At 33.9% G+C, this 24,598-nt stretch overlaps 1 protein-coding gene across 7 annotated transcripts in view; it reads right to left on the bottom strand.

Moving 5' to 3' along the window:
• Positions 1 to 24,598, bottom strand: part of LOC126752855 (tyrosine-protein phosphatase Lar) — a 966,561-nt gene that overhangs the window by 516,880 nt on the left and 425,083 nt on the right. For all 7 annotated transcript variants that reach the window (XM_050463852.1, XM_050463853.1, XM_050463854.1 and 4 more), the window contains exon 6: positions 7,223 to 8,641. In XM_050463852.1, coding sequence (XP_050319809.1) covers positions 7,223 to 7,457 — 235 coding nt within the window. In that variant the 5' untranslated portion in view covers positions 7,458 to 8,641. The remainder of the gene's footprint in view (positions 1 to 7,222; positions 8,642 to 24,598) is intronic.

The following is a 24,598-nucleotide window of genomic DNA, read 5'->3' as shown; positions in this document are numbered from 1 at the left end:
TCCTATATGTTAATTATGGCTTTGGAAAATTTACTTTTTATGCGCATAAATTTAGCTCAGTGTATGCCAGCGGTTGCACTCATGTGCATGTGTGTGTGTGTACGTCATGCTTTGTCGTGCCACACATGGCTAAATACACATGTTTTTGGGCGCAAGAAAAGTTTTCGCACGAAATTAGAATTTTCGTAAGTTCTTTCGTTAATAATCCTCAAACGGTGGGTGATGAGCTGATCTTATGCGGCGATATGCGCCTTGTTGTAGGCAATGCATAGTTTTAGCACACGCTATTATTAATCGTCTGGTAGAAGTTTACTCGCAATTAAATTTGCGCAAATAACGTAGCAACTGCAGGCAATATTACTATATGGTATATGCTTGGTAGGCATTTAAGTTCGTAGATAGTAATTAATTAGAAGATTCTTGTCAAATTTGCCAAAGATAAGTGGAGTGGATATGGAGTTCTGTGTAAAGGTTTAAATTTGTGAGGAAACTTCGTCTCGGTTAATTCCATGTAAATGCTGTTGGCAATAGCGTACAAAATTAGTTTATTATGAGTTAGCTGCAACTGTTGTGAAAAATGGTTTGCAATTTAAAAGTTAGCTGATTTAAGTAAGTTAAGCGCTGTCAGAAACTATAAAAGTAGCCGAAATCGGATTAAACACTATACATAAAGCTAAAATCATTATTTTAAAGAAATAGCTGCAAAAGGGACAAAACGGAATATTCGAAACATGCTATTATTCTTGCCTTCAACCCAAATTACTAACTAGTATCAACTTTTTTCATACCTAATGGGACGATTGATGTCGAGGAACAATGTGGAATTTGTGAAACATTATACTTTGTTACTTTTTACTGACTTGTAGCAACATTGTATCATAATGTATACTTTGTTATTTTTTACTGACTTGTAGCAACATTGTGTCTGCTAAATGAGACAATAGAAGTCGAGGAACAATTTGGAATTTATGAAACTTATAATTTTTTACCTTTTAATACGCATAGTAAGCCAGAAACAGTTAACTATTCAAAATATAAACTAAAAATTTTAAGAAAAACGTGGTAAAAACAGTTCAGCAAGAAATAATATTCATTCGAAATACGAAACGAAATGGGATATACATAAATGTACATACGAAATGCTAATTATTGTTTACGGTTTAGGTAATATAGCAAGGAATGCTACCGCTGTAAGTACATACATATGTAGGTATGTATGTATGTACATATGTATGTATGTAATACAAGTATAGAAATTAAGATCTTCCAAGTTTTTTTATTGGAAGGTATTATAAAAACTTGCAAGTTTTCTTGTAGGCAAAGCAGAAAACTTAAAAGATGTCAATTAGCCTTTATATGATACTTTAGGTTTTAACATTTAAATTTAAGATTACGTCTCATTCTGAAACGTGAATATAATATTTATATTTATAGAACTGGAAAGACATTTTCCTAAAACTTCTGGAAAGTAAGTAAAAAAATATTCGCACCACAAAATTCTGAGTCTGCGGAACAAAATGGAATTTTCGAAACACTTCCGATTGTATACAGAAATAGAAAACAAGGAAAATAAAACTAACAAACAAAAAACAAAACACTAACAACATTAAAAAATCTACAAAATCTGTATTTTGGAACAACATGGAATTTTCGAAACACTTCAAATTATGTATAAAAATAGAAACAAAGTGGTATGAAATTAAATAAAAGCATTAACAACCTTTGGCTTCGGATTTGGAACTACTTGGAATTTTTGAAACATTAAATAGTCTGCATGCTAACTGTCGAAATATTACAATCTACAAAGACAGTGGCTAAAGTACTTAGAGCGCAACTAAAATGTTCCAAAATTGTGACACAATAGCGATTAAGTTACTTTTAAATATTATACGAATATGTTAGTTTAGCTCAAACACTCATTTACTTTACTAAAATTCGTGGTATTTTCGTAAAAATCAAAGAAAAATATCGCCATAAATCACAAAGTGATTTGACATGTCTGCTGACAGTTTAAGCAACAACTTTCAACAAGCTTATATACACCAAATCTCGCAAATAAATAGAAAACCAAGCAGTCAGTGGATAACTAAGCGACACATACCTGAAGGCTGCTTACTTTCAATTTATTTCGAAACAACAAAGTGACGTGAGCAGGCACAGATTACAATAACAAAAGCGGTTGTACAGTTTTATAGCAAGAAATAGAAAAAGCTGAAGAAAAGCTGCTTGCGTCTGTACTGAAATACTCATGTTTTGAAGTTAACTAAGCTGGGCTAAGCAGACGTTTTACTACTGTAAATACACACATACATATATACAGCGTAGTATGAGCGTGGGCGCATGTGAGCTCACACGTATATATATATGTAGCATACATTTCGGTGCTTAGCTTTTTATTTGCCTAGTGCGTTGAATATATGTGAACAATTATCACGGGAATTCGTAGCAGCAGACTTTCATCTTCGTCTACCCCCAAAAGTATGCATATAAAAGCTGCCTTCACAGCTTGTTTTACACTTTACGAGATTTTCCATTAAATTTCATTTTTCAGCAACAATGAAACAATAACAAAACACCATATCCCAAACGGCTTAAGTGCGAAGTCGGCAAGCAGACGACGGCCGCAGCGTGGAAAACTGCAAGATCCCAGCACAACAAAGAAATGATTTTGTCGGGATTTTATACACCCACATAATTGTTATAGCTAGTTTTTGTTGCCCTTAAGAGAGAGAGAAAGTGTACGTGTGTGTGTGTGTGTGTATGTGCGTCCTTTTACAATGTCTCACTTCATCAAGCATTCCGGGCTTTATGCGCTACTTTCTGCTGGCGCGCCTGTTGTCTTAGCCCACAGCAGCTGTTTTGAGTAAGCCTCGGGGGCACATCATAATATAAAGTGCTCAAATTCCTGCGCCTTTACATACTTTCAGGCAGTTGAACCGCATAACAAAGGCGAGAAAAAATTTATAAAGCGCTTACTCAACAGAAAAGTTGTATAAGTAGTGACTTTATTTTACTAGCGGAATGCTAGTAAATAAGCGCGCGCTTATAAATTTGCGTATACCAAAAAATGTAGCATAACTTTAGGCTAAACCGCGCGCACAAGCTACTTTCCACGCACGCACACCTATATACAATATATATAAACATTTACTGCAAAAGGTTGCCATTTAATACAGACAGCAGTTACTTTGTCCTCTTACTATTATTGTTGTTGTTTTTGTTGCGGTTACGCGCTCTTGTTTTCCGCTTAATAAAAGTCGAAAAATATGAAGTGTAAAAAGTGGCAAGCATATATGCATATATATGTGGTGGTGAACCCACACAAAAAGAGGCGCAGAGGCGCGCAACGAGAAACAAATGCGCCCAAAAGTATGCTAAATAGCTGTGAAACTGCGAAATAACTGCGCAACTTGTTGTGTTGGCTTGCTCGTTTGCCCGATTTTTGTTTCCTTGTTTCACTCTACTTTCGCGTTGTTGCTCTAGTTGAACTTTTGCTCGGCAAAATATGTTTCTGTCTAGTATTTTTCGTTTTTGGCGCGCTGCGTCTACATATTATTCTGCTGATTTCGTGGTAGTGGCCTGTGCGAAAGTAGTGTAAAGGATGTGGGTATGCAGCTTTTTTGGTTTGTTTTGCTAACCTTAATTCCACGCATAATTTTCTTTGCCGAATTTTGTTCATTACGTACTTTTATATGTGGCATAATTTTGGACTTTAATTAAAGGGGTTTTAGTGGTTGGCTTTGCCAGTATGGGTAAATTAATAACAAGGATTAGAAATGGAAGTCATATTCTGGCCAAAATTTTTAGTCTCGCTAAGAACCACTAACAACAAAATTACAGAAAAGTTTACGAAAGTTTGCAGGATATCTATTTTCATCATTTTCTGTGCACTATTTATCAAAAAATGAGACTAAATGGTGCTTAAAAATCGATAAGTTGGCGTTAGGGCGTGTTCTAAACATCTCTTATAAGCCAGCTAAATAGTTCAGTTTAATAAGCTGAATTATTTATGGGCATGAATTCATTAAGTGTATATAAAAATTCGATCGATTCTGAAAAAAATCGACCGCTTTGGTCCAAAATATAGACAGTGCTAATTTTATCGCTACAAATATATCAGAGATCATCAAAAAGAGAGAAAAAATTAAACATTGGATACTTTGAAACAGTTCAACGGACGAAAACTTTCGAACTTAATAGAAACTCATTTTCAAGACTATAATTCAAGAGCTAATACGAAAGTACGAAATAGTGTTTAGATCAAATCTTAAACACAATTAACGATGAAATGAACTTTTTAGCAAATACAGTGTCCAATAAGAATAAATACATTATTTTGCCTATAGATGGTTTTAGTAATCTGTAACTGGCTTTGTATAAGGGCGTTAGATTTCACTCAACGGTCTTTAAAGGATACAATTTTGTGGTAAAAACAAAACCTTTAGATATTTGTGTGATAGCTTGACTTAGTATTGTTTGAAGACATGTCAAATATCGACAAAAAGAACAGACGCCATATTTTACTGCTTTTCCAGCCGTGAGACAATGCGAATGGCTGTTAATTCACAAAAAAATAGATTCATTTCTGAAGCGAATGCTTATTATTTATGATGATGGGACACTTACAACGACGTCAAGCGAAAAGGGTGGGCTGGTCGTTTTGCTCTGTGTCCGCTTGGATTTGCTCTATAGAGGAAGAACTGTTTTCCAGCATGACAACACTAGCCCACAGACATCGTTAGTGTCTCCCAAAAAAGTTCCCAAGCTTGGCTGAGAGTTCCTCATTATCAAATGTTTACTACCTGTTTCTAGCTATGAAGAATTATTTTACTGGTGACAAATTTCATTGAAGAGATCTCAAAGGCTTCTATGAGAAATATGAGATTTACGAAATTATTATGACATTATGAAATTACATAAGTACTTTCAGGTTCAAGTGACTATAAGTTATGGAACAAACCTGCGCTAATTTTATCGGCATCAGATTATACGAACCACGGAAAATAAGACCTTTAAACCTTATAGTATGCTTATGTAGGTAACCTGAACTTTTTCCTCAATGCGATAATAAACTTTTTAGAACGATTCTAAAGAACAAAAGCAAATTGCTATTATTTGCATTAATATACAAAGATAATCAGCAAAAGGTACTATGTACATACGAGTTCTGAAAACGATGAGATCTTTGTGTTTGGAAATGTCCACAGTGTTCACCTAAATGATATTTTACAATGAGCTACTTAAGCACATTTAGTAACTCTGCAAGATTGTGCAGGCAGCACCAATCTCATAAAATTGAAGTAGATGAAAACGTAGAGTAATGTTAAATGGCTGATAATTTTCAGCTTGGGGTTCTATGGTACGTTATACTCGAAAATATTTTTTCGATAGGTTGAAGATTACTATTACATACTCATGTCTTCAAGGCGACCTGCTGACTACTAAAACATTGTAGCCATAAAAGAAGAAGCTAGAAAAAAACTTCATATTCATTCATAACACTAAATGTTTTAACCTTGTGACTACAATATTGAGAATATTTCTGATGGTTTGGAAAAAAATTACTTTCAAAAAGTCTTTTATTAATATTGGTTTGGAAGAAAATTACTTTCAAAAAGTCTTTTATTAATTCGATAGATACACAAAATTGTGGGTAAATCGATTTCATTTAACAATCGATAAGGTGAATGATGATATGAAAAACTCGCCTCTTTTCGTAGCCTCCATATCACAACAGTATTTTAAGGAAGTTTTCAAACGGATTCGTCTAGCATGTTTAACGGTAGAGAAAAGTTATCCAAAATCCGGAGGATTCTGAATATAATCAGTGTTTATTCGGAAAATTAGCGACTGTTCGCTTTTTTATGTTCGTGGGATTTACTATTTGTTTGAGAGCTATTGACACGAGAGGTTTATCTGTCGAATTTTTCGTGAAAAATAAGCAAAAAAGAACGAGTTTTTTATAAAATTTTGTGTTTCTGATGAAATCCTAACTACAAAACGATTAAAAATATTTGTTTGTGTCTACTTTTGAGTAGTCCACTTTATTAAAAACATCCAGTGTAGATTGTAAAGCCAGCCAAGTCTCTTGCCCGTCAACCAACAACCTCTTTTAATGACGATAACACCGAAAAGTTACAGCAACCATGCTTGAAAAAATGTCGTGTTGACAACGTAGAGATAGCAAAGTATCTCAATTGCTTTTATGGATGAATCGACTCAGCACATTTTGGTTAATGGTTACGGTATGAAGTGTGTCACTGCTAGACTCGTACTAAATTATCTGAATCGCTTGCAAAAAGGCGTCGAGTAGCGGACACAAAAGATATGCTTCACAACGTAGCTGCAAACACTACATTCATCAAATGCATCACTAAGGGTAGTGAGATATGGATTTGTGAAATATAATGTCGAAACTGTGCAACAAGCTGGCGATTGGCGCATCAAAAAGGCGTTGAAACCGAAAAAATTCACTGAAGAAGCCTTCACCGCAGCCGTGGTATGTGCCAAGTGTATTGAAAGTTTGATTATGCGTTGGTAAGCTTTTATTGGTTCAAAAGGAGCCTGTTTCGAAGGTGGTAGTAAAGAGTTGTATTGAAAATACGTGAAACTTTTTTTCGTTTTGGCTGTGCGGGACAATTTGATCAGATGGTATATGAGAGCTATTGTGTATATGTATATAATAAATGAATATACACCAGCTCGACTAAAGCTACTCTTGCTTTAGGTCACAGACATGTCTTTCATGTTTTTTTATATAATAGTTAACGCTGTAGAATTCTCAAATATATATATATAAGTATGTATACATTCACAAGTTCCTCGAAAAAAATATAATTTAATGGATAAATACATCTTTCAGCTTCATAATTTGTAATTTAAACAGCACACCTCGCAATTTTATGTAAATAATATACGCATATATCCGCTATATCACTTAAATAACGCCATATAAACACATAAGAATATATATAATAGTTATAACAGTCTTAACTTACTTTACTACCTTACAATGCCTCAGTGAAATTCAATTAAAATCACTTGTTCATGCAAATAATAATGCAATTACTGCGTAAAGAAATTGCAAAAACGACTCATACACACACATACATAAAAATATATATTGTAGTATGTGCGTATGTATGTCGCTTACATGCATATAAATATATACCTATCGCATATAAAATTAATTTGTGAAATATTGAAAGTTGTTTGTACTCACGGACTGCATCAACGCCAATTGTTGTTGTTGGATTCCAGGTTAACAATACCAACAGCAATAGTGTGGCTATGCTGGACGTGGCTGAAATCGCGCTGTTAAGCTTGCGCACAGTGCACGCTATGGCGGCTATGACTGTGTGTGTGGGTGGCTTGTTGTTGGTTGTGTTTGTTGTTGGTGTTTGTGTGACTGCAACATAATTGTTGGCTGCTGGCAGTGCTGCCATTTGCAGCCCCATATTATTGGTTTTTAAGTTGAGCTGTGTTCTGAAGCGATAGCAGCAGCAGCAGCAACAACAACAACAATAAAGGTGTGGAAGTTTTGAGTGGCAAGTGATTGCTTTACTGGTGATTTTCTTTTTGTTTCTTGTTTTTTTTGCGAAATAAATTTGCTTACGTTGCAATTTTCTTTAAAGCTTTCGTAGTAACCGCTGCAACTAGACTTACTCGCTGGCTAGTTGATCTGCAGGCGGCATTTAATTGTTTTTGTTTTATATAATGTATATATATTTTAAAAGCGTTGTTGTTGTTATTTTTCTTTTATATATTTCTTCTTACTTTTTTTGTCTTCATATACTTTCTGTTCATTCAAATTATGCTGAAAGCTTCTTTTTTAATTTTCAATGCGCTTGTGCAATGCTTAGGAGCTTTCGTGCTTTTTCACATTTCTCGCACTAACTCAAGATCAATCACTCTTGATTTACTTTTTCGAAATTCAATTTTATTTTCTAGCTGAAATGAGCTTAAAGCTTTTTTGTGCTTTAAAAAGCTTTTTTTATTATCAAGCTTTTTAAGAGTTTTTTCAAAACAGCTGATCTTAAAGCTTTTATGTGCTTTATATGAGCTTTACTCAAGCTTTTTATGCGATTTTCGTATGCAGCTGAAGCTTTCGGAAGGTTATATTCCTGCTATCTTCGTTTTATATTCGCTTTATCTCCTTAAATGCGTTTCTTAACGCCTATCTTGGCATCACTTTTTTCTTATTTCGTTATATTTTACAGTTTTATTGCATGCCCTCAACTTTAGCTTTGCTTGTGAGCTTTTTCTTGTAATCTCAAGCTTTAATTTAATTTAATTTTACAAATTTTCTCAGCTTTCTTTCTTTTGTTTGCTCATATTTAGCACCACATTACTCTTATTCATATGTTTCATGCTTTCTACGAAGCTTTATTTTTAGCTTTTATCTTATCTTTTATCATCTACTGTTCAATTCGTGTCACCGCTGTACTTAAACGTAACTGCACTTGGTAATTTCGCCTGTCTCTTTAATTTAGCAAAATTTCAACTCTTCTCCACTATTTTGCTTTCCAGCTTTCTTTCTTCTTGTCAATTGTTTATATCGCTCTCTTGCTTTCGCTTGCTGTATTCGTGCTCGCTAGTGCTTTGCTCTCGTTTCACTTGTCAAGTATAGCTGGCATGCGGACTACAATGACACATCAATAATTTGACAGTTGACATTTGCCAGCGTTTGACAGTTGTATTTACCGTTACAACGTTTTCGAACGTTCACAGCAACGCGAATGTATTACAAATATAAAAGTTAACAAATATACAGTTAACGAGCGCCATTGTTGTTTTGTGACATCGGCGTCACAGAGTGCAAGTCAGCGCAGGGGCAAAATACGAAAATAATAAATGAGAGTTAAAGTGCAGACAGACAAGTGCAATGACATTTTCCGGCAAAGAGTGACAGTACAAAGAAAAAATGTGGTCGTAAGCGCAGACGTGGTGTTTTTTTATTTTTTGTTGTTGTTGTTTTTTTTTCAATTTGTGTTTGTGACGTTTGCCGTTGGTACGAATTTTTTCAATATATTTTTATGTGTTTTTTTTTCGTGCGTTTATTTGACAGTTCAATTCGTTGCGTATTTTTGTGATTTAATTTTTTTTAGTTAAAATTTTTAAATGCATTTTGTACCAGGACAATTAGTTGTATTTATTTAATATAAATTTTCTTTAATTAGCGTTTGCATATTTCATTATTTTTGTTTACATATATATTTTTTGTTGTTTTTGGTATACCATTTCAGTCATTCGTGGATGGCATGACATGCCGCGTGAGCCGAAAATCATCGGAGATAACGAGATGTGTCAGTAGATGCGATGTCATCATCATCATTATTGGCATGCAGTGCATTGAATGATATGTCAAAATTGTTTCGAGAAATAACGGTAGTTTTGGTGGTGGCAATGGTGGATGCAAATGTGTTGTTGTTGGTTGTCAATTTCATGCGGCAATGGTATTTTGATGCGGTCACGCGCATAGCAACGTACATGCATTAGCAACAACAATGACAACAATCATAATGGACATTTGCCGCGTGGCGGGGTTTTTATGGTGTCGCGTCCAACAGCAGCGGAAGCGCATTGTGCAATTTGACATTTTAATTAGTGGCCACAAACAAATTCAGAGACGCAGTTTCATGACATTTCGCATGGTTGTTGTTGTTGTTGCATTTTCACGACATTTCGCATAGTTGTTTTTGTTGCATTTTCATGACATACATTTGTTGTTGTTGCATTTTCATAACATCAATTTGTTGTTGTTGCAGTTTATGCCATTTCGTTGCATCGACACAAACACACACACACACAGTTGTAAAATGGCACGCCGTTGTAGTTGTTGTCAACGCCGTTGTTGTTTGTGTGGACGAAAAAAAATTGGAGGGAAATTTGTTGTTAGCTAAAGATACTTTTACCTGTTTGGAATACTTTGTTTTGTGATTGTAATGCTTTTCTTTCTCTAAATTATTATTATTATTCTTTACAAAAAAAATCTGTAAGGTTTGCTCAGTGTTTCCCTAACGCTTGCACGTGGAAGTCGTAGTTTAACCAAGTGATTGCTTTTTTGTTGACTCAATTTATATTATTTTGTTGTTATTTTAAATTTATTTTTTATTCCTTTATATATATTTTTATAATTTATTTAAAATTATTATTAAAATTGCTGAAAGGAGAAACAAAATAGTTTATGTTAGTTAAAGAACTACGCGCTTAACAGCAATATTGAGCCTCGTATGGAAAATATTTTGGAAAAAGTCGTGTGAAAGTCATGTTTGTTCATCTATACAAAATTTATGTCACTAATTTTAATGCAAATTTTAGTACTAAAATGTTAATTTTTACTAAATTTTAGTACTAAAAAATGTATAACAAAAATGTTAATACTAATTTTTTACAATATTTTATATATCTGTAAATTTATATCACTAAGTCTAACGCATTTTACCAATTTGTACTAAAAAAATCTGAACTAAAATGTTAATTTTTACTAAATTTTAGTACCGAAATGTCAGTTTGTAGCTAATATTTTAGTACTATTTTTTTAATATTTTTTGTATTAAAACTCGTATCTGTAAATTTATATGACGAAGTCTAACGCATTTTACTAATTTGAACTAAAAAAAATCAGAACTAAAACTTTGGTACCAAAATGTTAATTTTTACTAAATTTAGTAATAAATTTTAGTACTAAAATGTCACTTTTTACTAAATTTTAGTACTAAAAATTTATAGCCAATATTTTTGTACTACTTTTTAAAATATTTTTTGTACTAAAACTCATATCTATGTACCTGTGAATTTATATCACGAAGTCTAATGCATTTTACCAATTTGTACTAAAAAATTTAAATCAATTAAATAATTTTAATGCAAAGAAATATTTTAGAACTAAGATTTTGGTACTAAATTTTAACCATTAATTTAGTAAATTTTAGTACCAAAATTTTAGTTCTAAAATTTAATTTTTTCTGCAAATACTTTTTATAATCCAAGCCATATTAATTTGTACTAAAAAACTTCGATCTAAGCTCCTCTAGTATAGGCAATTTGAATCAAGGACTCTAAATAATTTTTATGCAGAAAAAAATTAGTATTAAAAAAGTACCACAAAATTTTAGTACTAAAATCGTATTTTTTTAGTAAATATTTTTTGTACTAAAATCATAATTTTTTTTAGTAAATATTTTTTGCGCTAAAATCATAATTTTTTTAGTAAATACTTGTTGTACTAAAATCGTATTTTTTTTAGTAAATATTTTTTGTACTAAAATCATAATTTTTCAGTAAATATTTTTTGTACTAAAATCATAATTTTTTTAGTAAATATTTTTTGCACTAAAATCATAATTTTTTAAGTAAATATTTTTTGTACTAAAATCGTAATTTTTTTAGTAAATATTTTTTGTACTAGAATCATAATTTTTTTAGTAAATATTTTTTGCACTCAAATCATAATTTTTTTAGTAAATATTTTTTGTACTCAAATCATAAACTTTTTTAAATATTTTTTGTTTTAAAAGTCATATCTGTATTCCTCCAGCAAAATTTGTATCACAAAACTCAATCCCGTTCACGTCGTTGTACCAAAAATTTAGTCCCAAAATTATTTTATCGTGTTTCAGAGACTATTTAAATCAAGGTATAGCAACAATTTACTGCTAAACGAATTTTTAGTACTAAAAACACAAAAACTTTTCTTAGTACTACTAAATTCAAGCGTATAGTAAACACTAATGATTATTTTAACATTTGGCACAGATGTTACTGGCAGTCATAGCAACCTAGAAAAAAATATTTCGATGCCTGTGTTTTCGCGTGAAATTTAAAATAAAAAGTTTTACGATTTTTTGCTCACTGTACTAGTTATGCTAAATTATTTTTTCTTTTTTAATTATATATTTTCTAGTATCTCTCATACTACCTACATTTTACAATCGAAAAGCGCAACGTTAAGCATTCATAGGCCTATGCCGATATCAGTTTTCGTGCTATATATAGTTCTTACTCTCCAATCATTTACATAAACCTTTTGCACGACGTTTTTGCCAACTGCAATATTCCACAAAACTCAAAACCAACGCTCAAAACACGACGAACACTTCGCACTTCATGCCCGTATCGCCCATTAAACGCTAACAACATTATCGATTAGATCAGAATTCATATAATTACGACACGCTTGCCTAACAGCGACCGAAAAAAAGAAATGAAATGCTGTTCGAAGAAAAATTGCAACGAAATACTGCCAACATTTAATGTGTAAAAGTAGTTTTAGGTGCATTGACTGTAGCGCCAAATGTCATAGTCTAGAAGCTAATGAACGCAGTAAGAAAATGTCAATTAAAGTTTATCACAAACATTACATCGACTCATTACTTACAGAGGAAGCGACGAGTATTAAACAGTGTAAGTAAAAATAACATAAACGGAAATAAAGGAAATGAACTACAGCGGAAGGTAGCTCGTTCAGAGGTAATGGCCTAAAGCAAAATCATTGCGAAATATACGTTAATTTATTATTTAATATAGTTTTTGAATGCATAAATTATTTTATATTATTAATTGCATTGGAGTTAGAAAATCTTTAAATTTTATTCTAAATAAATGAAGCTCAACTAAAAATACTTGATTTAATGAAAATTAACTTAAGTAAAATAAATTGAGTATATTTAGTTTGATTTAATTATGCCATAAGTACTTAACTCGCTCTTAATGAAGTCCATTATTTATTTTAAAGCTTTTAATGTAAGATGATCACTAATTGATTAAATTAAGTCACTGTTTGAAAAGCTCAATTAAGTCAGTAAATTATTTGGTCTATTTTGGCTTAAAAATTTCGCTAACTCTCTAAGTTAAGAAATCATCACTTAACATTTTTAACTGAAAAATATTTGGTTGGTTCTTTTAGTCTAAGAAATTCGCTAATTGACTAAATTAAAAGACTCTCGGAAACACTTACTTAAGTCAGCATTATTTGGTTGGTTTTCTTGGCCTAAGAAATTCGCTAACTGACTAAACTAAGACACTGTCTGGAAGCCTTAATGATGTCACTAAATTATATTGTTGTTTTTAGACTGTCTGTAAGAAGATGTAAGAAATTCGACAACTTACGATATTGGCAGGCTTTATTAAGCAAATAATTACCTTGATCTTTTTCATTCACAATATTCGCTTATTGAAAAAATTAAGGGACTTTCTGAAACACTTCATTAAGTTAACAATTCAGTTTGGTTTTTTAGTGTAAGATATTCGACATTTCATTTAATAAAAAGACTACCTGTAACTCCAAAACTTGTAAAATTTTATTTAAATATAAATTTATTCATCGAAAGGAAGTTTAGTTTGAACAAATTATTGATATATACGACGCATTTTACGTCGATATCTTAAATTGAAAGCCCACAAAGTACAGCTTGTGCAAGAACTGAAGTCGCTAGACTTTCCCAAGCGACATTCGCTTTATGATCCCTTGAAAAGTTCCCAGAAGATCCAACGTTTTCGAGCCGCACTTTGTTTAGCGATGAGGTCCATTTCTGACTCAATGGGAAGGTAAAAAAGCAAGATTGCCGCATTTGGGACCAAGAGTAACCTGAAAAGATTCAAGAGCTGCCATTTCATCTGCAAAAAACAACGATTTGGTGTGGTTTGTGAGCCGGTAGAATCATCGGTCCACATTTCTTCAAAAATGATGCCGGTGAGAACGTAACCGACACCATTCGCTCCATCGCGCCATGATAACCGACTATTTAATGCCTGAAATTGCAATTTGTGATCTCGGCGACATTTGGTTTCAACAAGACGGCGTCATTTTCCACACATCACATCCATCAATGAATATATTGAGAGAACACTTCTGCGAGCAGATAATTTCACGTTTTGGGCCGGTCGATTGGCCACCAAGATCGTATGATAATATCACATCGTTAGATTTTTTCCTGTGGGAATACTTAAAGTTCAAAGTCTAAGCACACAATGCCGCTTCGATTGAGGCCTTGGAGCAAAACATCACGCATATCATTCGCCAGTTACCAGTCGAAATGCTCGAAATTGTAAACAACGGATGGATTATCTCAGACGTAGCTGCGGCCAACATTTGAAAGAAATAGTCTTCAAAACATAAAGGCCATATTGCGATCATGCTCTTAATGAGAAAAGAAGCGTGTGTTTGGCAGCAAACCTTGATCTTGAGAATATGTTTGTGAATTACATGTGCGATGTTCAGAAGATTTGTTTCTCGTTCTTAGTTAAACTATAATTAGGGTACTTGCTCAATATTTTCTTATTATTTCGGTTCAGTTTATTTTTAATTTATTTTAGTTTCTTCTCAATTTATAAACAGTTATTCTATGATTGAATTACACTACAATTCGGTGAAAATTTATCTCCTAGAATCAGTAGCAAAGCAAACCGCCGAAAATTATCAAAGTTGAATGAGCGCAAAGAGATTGCTGTACACTAAAAAAAGTCTAAAAAAATAGACAAAAAACAAACAGAAAAAAGATTCGAACAAATTGCCGAAATTGCAGATAAACCGGAAATGTTGCCGGCAATAAATAGACAAGGGTAAAGAGGCCAGGCAGCAGGAAATTGGCAAAGTACAAATAAAAGTAAAAAAACGCAGTGCCAGAAAATTGGTTGAGGGCAAAGTTTTCGTGCCGAGAAGGTGTTGCCAGAGTAGTGGGAGGCAAAATATGTTTCGTTTTCTTTGCTTTAACTGAACAGAAGACTATTTGTGTAGCAGCCTTCCACCCACTTAGCGCCAAGCACAGGCAGTCAAGCAACAAATAAACTCAACAAGCAGCAATTAAATGGGCAAATGCCGAATGCAAGAAAAAAAATCGAAAAATAAAACGAAAAATAAAATAGAATTCAAAAAAGGGAAAATGAAGTACCAAAAGTGATCGGTGTAAAAAATAGATTGAGACGAGGCCAAAGCGCCGGGAAACAAAAAGAAAAACAAAAGTTGAGAAAATTAGTGAAAGGAGAATATTGAGCATGGCAGCAAATCGCTTTTGGCGCAAGCTGAAGGCCAAAGGACAAGCAAAATCGTTTCGGTCAAAAGTCAAGCGTGACAAAACAAATACCGCTAATGCCAAGCTGGCGATAAGCGCTGCCAAAAGATTTTCAATATGTGGAGATATATATTATATCGAAGAGCGTATTAGTAAACATGTGTACATTTTTATATAAACAACAACAGCAACAGCAGAGAGTAGCTAAAGCAACCTGTAACGTATAACGTGTTGGCTGGCAATTTCCACAAACACCTAAGCGGCAGTGCAGCGATTCAAAGGATGTGCCAACAATTGGCAGCCAGACTGCTTCACTCTCGGGTTGGGTGACTGATTTCTAATATATTTCTTTTTTTTTTTTTCTGCAGAGTATGAAGGAAGCAACCATCCGCAATGTCAACTCATTTGTTGCCACATGAAAACTAAACAAGAAAAACTGCTAAGTTCAGCTGCAGCGAAGCAATAATACCCTGCACAGTTGCATTTTTTATAATCGGAGTTTGTAGCGCGATCTTGGACAATAATCTATGCCAAGTTTCATAAAGGTATATTGTCAAATAAAAGAGTTTACTATACAAGAGCTTTATTTTGATTGATCAGTTTGTATGACAGCTATATGCTAGAGTGGTTCGATCTTAACAATATGTTCGGAGATTGTACTGCTGCCTTAGAAAATAAAATGTGCCAAATTTCCTGAATATATCTTATCAAATAAAAACATTTTTCATATAAGCACTTAATTTTTATTGATCAGTTTGTATGACAGCTATATGCTATAGTGATCCGATCTAAACAATTTCTTCGGATATTATATCGTTGGCTTGTATAATAATCCATGTTGAATTTCGCGATGATATTTTGATAAAACAAAAAGTTTTCCTTATAAGAACATGATTTCGATCGTTCAGTTTGTACGACAGCTATATGCTAGAGTCGTCCGATCTGAACAATTTCTTTGGATACTACAATATTGATTTAAATAATAGCCTAGTCCAAATTTCGTGAAGTTAACTAGTCAAACGAAAAAGTTGTTCATACAAGGACATGATTTCGATCGTTCAGTTTGTATGACAGCTATATGCTATAGTGGCCTGACAACGGCGATTCCGACAGGCGTGCAGCCCCTTGGTGAGAACAGGACATGTGCAAAATTTGAGATCCATATTTCAAAAATAGAGGCACAAGTTCGCTTATATAGATACGGACAAACAGACAGAGGTCAGCTCGTCATGCACGTCATTATATATAGTATATATATTTTTTACCGGGTCTCCAACATTTCCTTCAGGATACAAAGCTCGTGTCAAACTTATAATATCCTGTTTAGGGTATAAAAATGCATTTGCGCATAGTAGCATGGCTGCGCTAGCTGCTGATAGTTGAGTGCAAGCAGTCACTGTCGCTCCGGCGTGTTTGGCGATAGAATCGATTCGATTAACGAAATGAAATTTACGCCATAGTAAATTACAAATTGAACCTTAAAAATGCACACACAACCATCTGTAAGCATACATATATGTCTATATGAGGGTAGTTAACTCTTCAGTGTTCCATGCGCCGGTTGGTATGCTACGATTTGGCAGCATAACGCCAGTTTTTACCAATTTTCTATTAACTGGCGGCTGTATTTCGCTTCCTACTTGCCTCAAATGTCATTGCAAAAGTTTTGGCATAAAAATATATGCACATACATACACATGTACATACATATATTGCATATACAGTAAAAACACATTTGTAAAAGCGAACTTAAACTTGCTCTGCTAAAGCTTTTCTATTATCATTTCTTTCGCGCAAACTTTTTCTAACTGCGGTTGACTTGTCATACATATATTTTTCACTTCATACTCTCCTTCCATTATATACTCATTTGCGCCATTTCATTTGTTGGCAAATTGCCATTATATTTCAGACATACTTTGGTTTATACATACACAAGTTAGTTAGTTGAATATCACGTCGTTGTGTTAGTATTGTCATTGTGCCCGTATTTGCGCGTCTCAACAATGTCACTGTTACTTGCAATCAATTTAATTGCAATTGATATTTGAGACATCGCGCATGCCAGCTCTTGTTTTCCTACTGTCTCATCGTCTTATTTTTTGCTTTTCTGTGTCTTTTACTTCTTTTGTTGCCACCTTCACCACATGTTCGCGCTGCCAAAACAAATTTGCTGTTTCATCGTGTCATTTACTTATTTGTCGACAAGCAGCAGCGTTGTAATGAGCTTTGCGCAGCTCATTTGGTTAGTTGAGCGTTAAATCGAATGTGCTCTGGAGATTTCCAGAAATAATTTTCGTTTTATTTTTTTGAAAACGACACTTTAGGGAAATGTAGAGAATATATGTATCTACCTCTACGAATATGTATGTACAAGTATATATATATGAAACTTGAGGATATAAACTGTTGATAATTTCGAATTATGTGCTACTATGTAGGAGTTTTGTAGGATCACCAGAATTAACTATTGGTTCTCAAGCTGCGGTTCTTTCTGTCAGAGAGAAATATATACAAACAAACCGGAGGAGGGAAGATTCGCCTTCAAACGGATGTTTTTTTGGCTACCCAAAGGATACTGTTCAAAGACCGGAAGTCGTAAGTTGTTTGAGCCGTATGTAAAAGAATTATTTCTGGCCACTCTCAAGTGAATGGCGTTCAGAGAACTTTCCTCACTTGCGAGAACTTCTTTACATGGCTCCATTCTCATCAATGTAGTACTTGGCGGAGAAAGGGGAAAACCGCCACTATGTTGGCTGGTCCCTGGAGAAAGATACGGTTATACTTGGAAACCCCAATTGGGTCCAAATAGCGAAAAGGAAGAACGACTGTTGTGAACTCGGCTGTAGCAGCGTAAGCTTCCTGGTATTTATTTGGAGAAAGAACAGAAAAGGTTGCTTGCAGTTTATTCTACGATGTTTCAGGAAATTTTAGAAAGTTCATGAACTTTATACGAAATTTCCTATCCACTTTAAATCACTATTCTTATATTGCTTATGACTCTTTCATGACTTTTCATGTACATTGGAGCTCAAGAGTGGAACTTGCCTCAAGCGAGTTGTTCTTACACTTCTGTTAATGACGAAATCTTCTTCTTTTAATGATAAAGTCCAATCAAAAAAGTTGAAGAAACTTCGCTTGAAAATTGTTGTGTTGACAACAGTGAGATAGCGATGATCTTGACGGCACTTATGGAACAACTTAACTCATTTTGGTTATGAAGCACGTATACTCGTACCAAAAGACTTGAATTTAGTGCAAAAACGTCGTCGAGTAGAGGTTATAAAAGGAATGCGTGACAACGTAATTGAGCTCCCTACATTCATCAATGTCATCGTTATTGGTGACAAGACGTGGGTTTTGGAATATCACGTCGAAACTGTCTAACAATCTATCGCTACAAAATGGAACCGGAAACCAAAACATTACGTGACGCTCGCCGTTTTCTTTGCATACCGTGCTGTGATCCACCATGAATTCGTTCCACAAGGTCAAATAGTCAACAAGGAATATTAGTCGGTGGTTTTGAAGAGTCAACATGAAGCAATATGCAGATTATCGCTCCGCCACCGATCTCGCCAAATTTTACTTGCGGTCTTTTGCTGTCTTCGAGATGGAAAATTCAGCTTCAGCAATGGGTCATGAAGCTTTTAAAAGTTTTGGGCTAAAGACACTGAAATCCATCCCAGCCGAGTCTTGTAACAGGTGTATGGAAAATTGGAATTGGCGTCTTTGCATTGGCTCAGGGGAATATTTTGAAGACGATACAAAAGTTTTGTGTTAAAATACGTGAAAGCATTGGGTTGATTTTGTCTCACTTATGATCAGTTTAGTTTCGATGATCAGTAATTCATTTACTCCTAAATCCTAAGTATTTAACATTTGAATATGAGAGACGCTCATTCACTGCTGTACCTAGCGAATCCAGCAGGAATAATCCGAAGAATATACAAAACCCGTTAGGTAGATTTGTGATTCATTACTTTCATTCATTACAGGGATTATAGATACTCCCTGTAGAAGTATCGTTACGTAACATGGTTGAAAATCTACTGCTTGCAATTTTTTTGCTTTTTGGTGGTAAGTCTAAATTGTGTCTAACTGTCTAAACATACATTAAACTAACATAAAGTGAGGAATACTACTTGCAAGATTAAATGGCGATTTGGCCAGAAAGTATCGACGCAAATTATAGTTGCAGAGTGATTTGTTTTGACGCTCAAACTTGTTAATGGCTTGAGAGTATGTTAGAAATGGAGGTCATTTTTTCTTCTAACTTAAAACATCGTCTGAAACATAAATACCATAAATCTTATTCTAGAAATTGAAAGACTCCAAATATTTCGGATATGATCTTGTGCTGGGAACAAAGAAGAGCCATTCCTACAAGCGTTAGGATGATTTTACCTGAATGATTAAGGGGTTACATTATACGGGCTTAAAAAAATCAATTTTTTCAATGTCTAGTTATTGCAGTTTAAAGTCAAACAACTCGACTGTCACTAGACAAACGAAGTGGGAGCTCAGTAAATGTGAGGGTACTCAAAATCATATACGCATGCATATTGAGTCTTTCAACCGAAGACGAGTTCATTCCTCAGACAGACGGTTATTTCATACTATTGTTATTGCTACTTTTACTATTGTTGTTGCTGCTGAAGTGCTGTGAAAACAATAACCAATGTCAAAAACCCACTTAAGCGCAACTGTCAAACTGTATGGCAAACTAAACACACGCACACACATACACATATACTATATGTGTTTACATTTTCGTTTTGCGGCTAAGAAAAGCACTCAACAAAACTTCATTTCGTTTAAATTGACGGCGTACGTTGACAGCAATCGTCAAAGCAACAAATAAACAAGTTAACCAGGCAATCAGTTGTAAGAAACAACAACAACACATGAACCTTCTAGCCATTACTTCTTGTATTTGCACTGACGTATGTATGTGTGCATAATTACTGAGCATGTGTGTGTGTGCATGTGTGCATTATGCAATATAACCGTTAACAACAAAGCTACAACAACAACTAGCAATAACAAACGTAGCAAATAAGCACAGCAAATAAGCGCAGCAATGAATGAATGACGGACATTGAACACATACGTACACACACATCCAGCAGATTAAATGCAAGTGTATGGTTAAGGCGTCAAATAAGTAGAAACGAAATCAGTGAATAGAACACGCATCGTAAGTAAAATAGAAACAATATTAATTGAGTAGGTGGTGCGCACTTCGCAAGGATCTATATGCGCTTATATATGTATGTATGTGTTGCAGAAAAGTAGTTAAGAAACTGAAGTTGAAGTCTGTCTTGTGCATTAGACTAGTTAGCGTGCTGGAAAAGAAAAACGGTAGGCAAACAGACTATATGTCTACGGTAGGACACAAAGAAAGCAGTTCCTAATGGAAAATAATAATTACTGCTAATTTGGAGAGGCGTGAGAAGAGTTAACCTTTAAACTGGCTCAAGTCAATTGATAAATTCAAGTGGCACTGTTGATAAGATTACTAGAAATTTCAAGTTAGGACTTTCAGCATTCTACTTTTAAGAATAGTGAAATTGGATAAAATAGTGTCACTTTTTTCTGTAAAATAGCGGTATTATATATTGTTTAGAAAAAACTAAACACAATTTTACATTGAAGCGTGAAGGAACATCATATAAAGGTCATAAGCTTACCAAAAATGTCAAAAAATATGAATGATTTACAGACTTAAGGGGCTATACCAGTGTGACGCATGGAAAATTAGGCGATTTTCGTGAATTTTTTTAAAAGAAAGTACTAGATTGAATGTTTCGACATTATATGGACGTAAAAAAGTATATTTTTAGCTATAACAAATTTGTTTTTTTTTACAAAAATATTGAAAAATAACGGAATTATGTGCTGTCTGCGGAAGTGCCGAAAAAAAAGTGCCTCAACTGCTGGCATGATTCAGGTCGATTGAGTAGCTGAATCAAAAAAATTCAAAGATGTTTATTAAACTTAAATATATTTTCTATTGAACAATTTTGAGAAATATCAAAAAATTAAAAAATGGCGTAATTTTGAAAATGGCAAATTGACAATAACCAATAAAAAAGATCATAGTCTATTGCAAATGTATTCAACTATATCCAGTTTTAATTTGAAGTCGATCGGTCAATTTCTCGTTGAGTTATAATGTCAGCAATTTTGAAAAATGTCGTTTCGAGAAAAACGCGTTTAAAGTTTCACTTATATACATATGTTTGTACCTCTGAGCGGTCGCTATTTAGAACGCTGCCATTCAAAAACTATTGAAGATACGACCTCGCCAATTTCACAGGATATTTTGAATATATAAACTATCTAAAAGCAATATTGAAACATTTTGTTTGAAAGTGTCAAATCCCTAAAAACGTTATATTTATTATTTTTATTATTATTATTATTTTTTTTTTTTTGAAGAGCCATTCTACCTATTAAACAGTAAAAAAAATTAAATTTACAGCATTGAATGTACTTTTAATATCTCAAATCTAAAAACAAGAAAAGCGTTAACTTGAAAACTGAGAAGCTATAATATTCTCCACAAATACCAAGCATTATATGCAAAAACTTGATTTCCATAGGTCAGTTTTTGTGGCGCCATAACATAATAGTTCGATCTGAACAATTTCTTTGGAGATTATACCGTTGCTTTCGTCAATAATATGTGCCAAATGCCGTATAAATACCACGTCAAATAAAAAGTTTCTGATACACAGACTTATTCAGTTTGTTTGACAGCTATAAGCTATAGCGGTCCGATCTAAACAATTTTTGAGTGGTTGTACATTTACCTAAGACAAATACGCATGCCAAATTTCGTGAAGATAGCTAGTCAACTAAAAAAGTTTTCCATATAAAAACTCGATTTGGATAGACCAGTTTATATGGCAGCTATATGCTATAATGGTCCAATTCGAAAGATTTCCTCGGAGATTTTACCATTACTTTAAACAATAATATGTCCGAATTGCTGTAAAGATACCTCGTCAAATAGAAAAGTTTCTGATACACGGACTTGATTCCGATTATTCAGTTTGCATGGCAGCTACTTATATGCTATAATAGTTCGATCTGAAAAATTCGGAAATTATACCGTTGCTTTGGTCAATAATATGTGCCAAATTTCATGAAGCTATCTAGTCAAATAATAAAATTTCCCATACAAGGATTGATTCCGATAGTTGAGTTTGTTTTGGCAGCCGTTTCGAATGCTCAGAGACGTCTTTAGGAGTACGCTCCTATCTCTAAAACTATTTTCCAGATCAACTTAAAGTTTATGGATAATATTATCAAATATATATGCCATGTATACATGCGATATGAATTAATAAACCGAAGTTCACTGAAGTCAAACTGCGATGACCAAATGCACGAGCTAGAAAACAGCACTAAAAATCAATTGTAAAGCTTGTTTAAGTTATTTTTAGTAGTAGATACTATAGCAAGTCCACAAGGATCCACCTGACTCTGTTGCTTACGTAAAAAATAATAAAAGGCCTTAAAATTAACATTTAATGAAGTTCCTCGAGAAATTTCTCGAGATGTATGTACAATAATATTGAAGCTTGAAGTCTATTCGGGAAATAATTAAACACCAAACACCACAAAAGTTGAACAAGAAGGGTTTCTGAACAATTTATATACCATACTCTTTCTTAGCATAGAAGCAACTGGCATCTCAAGCAGTTAGTCCGAAAAAAATCTAAAAGAAACCTAACAAAAACCTGATACTGGAGTTCAAATATCTTACATCGATGTGTATAGTTCGAAACTAGTATTCCAAACTACATCTCTTATAAAATATATCTCCAATAACCGGATTTGAGTCATCATTTATGATATCCTAACCGGTTTTTAGGTTAGCTGATATCACTACCCCTTTAACCCTAACTGTAACTGAGCGAGCGAGCGAGTTAAGTACGAAGTTGTGTTCGAAAAATAAAACATTTCATAGTAATTTACACTTCGCTTGAACTTTCACACAAAAATCAACATGCACAACAACAATAACAGCATTAACCATACAAAAATCAACAACGACTGCCAACTGATGAATGAATATTTAAACAAATGTGCGTATGCGGTTCGGCGAGTGTGTACATGTGTGTGTGTGTGCGTGCGTGAATGGATGGGCAAGTGAGTCGTTGACTGCATTTGTAAGTGAAACGGTGGCCAAGTGAGTGAGCGAGCTGTCAGCCAATCATCAACAACAGCTGCAGTGGCAGCAGAAAAATATAACAGAAAAGTAAGTGCTTGCCAGCAAGGCAGCTTATAACTTGTGCAACTTGGAACTGTCAGAAAATGTGCAGCACTTTATACTTCTTTTCACGTTTCTTCATGCGAGTGTGAGTGTAAGTGTGGCTGCGTGTGTACGCCAAAGTGTTTATTATTATTATTTGTAAGTAACTATGAATTTTTACCCGTTGGGAAATGGAACTAAGAGCACTAAAATAAATTGCTAAGTAAAAACAAAAATTGCAGAATAAGAAAAAATTGTTTAATAAAAAATATTGAAAAAATGTTGCTTAGTAAAAAATCTTAAAATTTTGTTTTGTAATAAAAAAGGATAATGCCTTTGATGCAACTAGTAACGAAGTAGTCCAAAAGTAACCATGTTGCAGCTTTCCCCACTTTGCTATTTGAACTTTAGTAAAACTTCACAGAAGTAAAACTGATCTAAATTATGCAAAACAAAACTTGGTAGCACTGAGTACCATACTCTCTTGCAAGAATTCAACTCAATAACTTTGTTGTTGCTTTAAACAGAAAAGAGAGCAGAAGCGAGCAGATAAATGGCCAATCGAACAGAAAAGTTTCCATATTCCTAATGAACATCAAAAGAGTATCTATGTAGGTAACCATCTAGGCGTAAGTTCAGATATCAAACATATGAAGCTGTTATGAGATGATGTAATTCTAACCATTATAAAACATGAAAGTTAAGAGTTTCATTATTCCAAATAGTAGTCCGACAGACGGTAGTTTCATAGTAGAACTGTAAGAAGTTTACTTAAGGGTGTTTGAAAACCTACTTGTAAATTTGAACTTACAAATTGTTGCAGTATTAAAAATCTCAAACAAGTTGACTCTGTTTTGAGATCGAGACGAAATGAGTTTATTATTTGGTCAAATTGAGTTACAAAACATTTTCCTATTCACTTGAAAATCCGATACCATTATCCGTCTGCTATGAACCAAGATAAGTCCTTGCATTTACTACAATGCAAAAAAACGCAAATTCATGTGGGATTCAAAAGACTACGTAAAGTGGATGAACGTCTAATGTTATTCAACAAGCTGATTCGCGCCCACGCCACGACGGTAGAGAAGGACGGTGAGACCAAAGATGCCATCTATGAACGCGATGTCAAAATCGATGGCGACTTGGTTTATCTTTCTCGATAAATTCTGAGAGCAAATGGATTGATGTTCAGCAACTCGTCCGTAGTACCAGATTACAGCATAGAAAAATTAATCAAGCTACCTGGCTATCTCCGGATCGAAAAGACATCATATCGATCATCTTGTGATGGACAGAAGACACGTCGCTAATGTTTAAT

This window comes from Bactrocera neohumeralis, chromosome 3 (assembly GCF_024586455.1).
Source record: "Bactrocera neohumeralis isolate Rockhampton chromosome 3, APGP_CSIRO_Bneo_wtdbg2-racon-allhic-juicebox.fasta_v2, whole genome shotgun sequence".
NCBI classification, from domain to species: domain Eukaryota; kingdom Metazoa; phylum Arthropoda; class Insecta; order Diptera; family Tephritidae; genus Bactrocera; species Bactrocera neohumeralis.
This window is presented reverse-complemented; position numbering and strand designations above follow the sequence as displayed.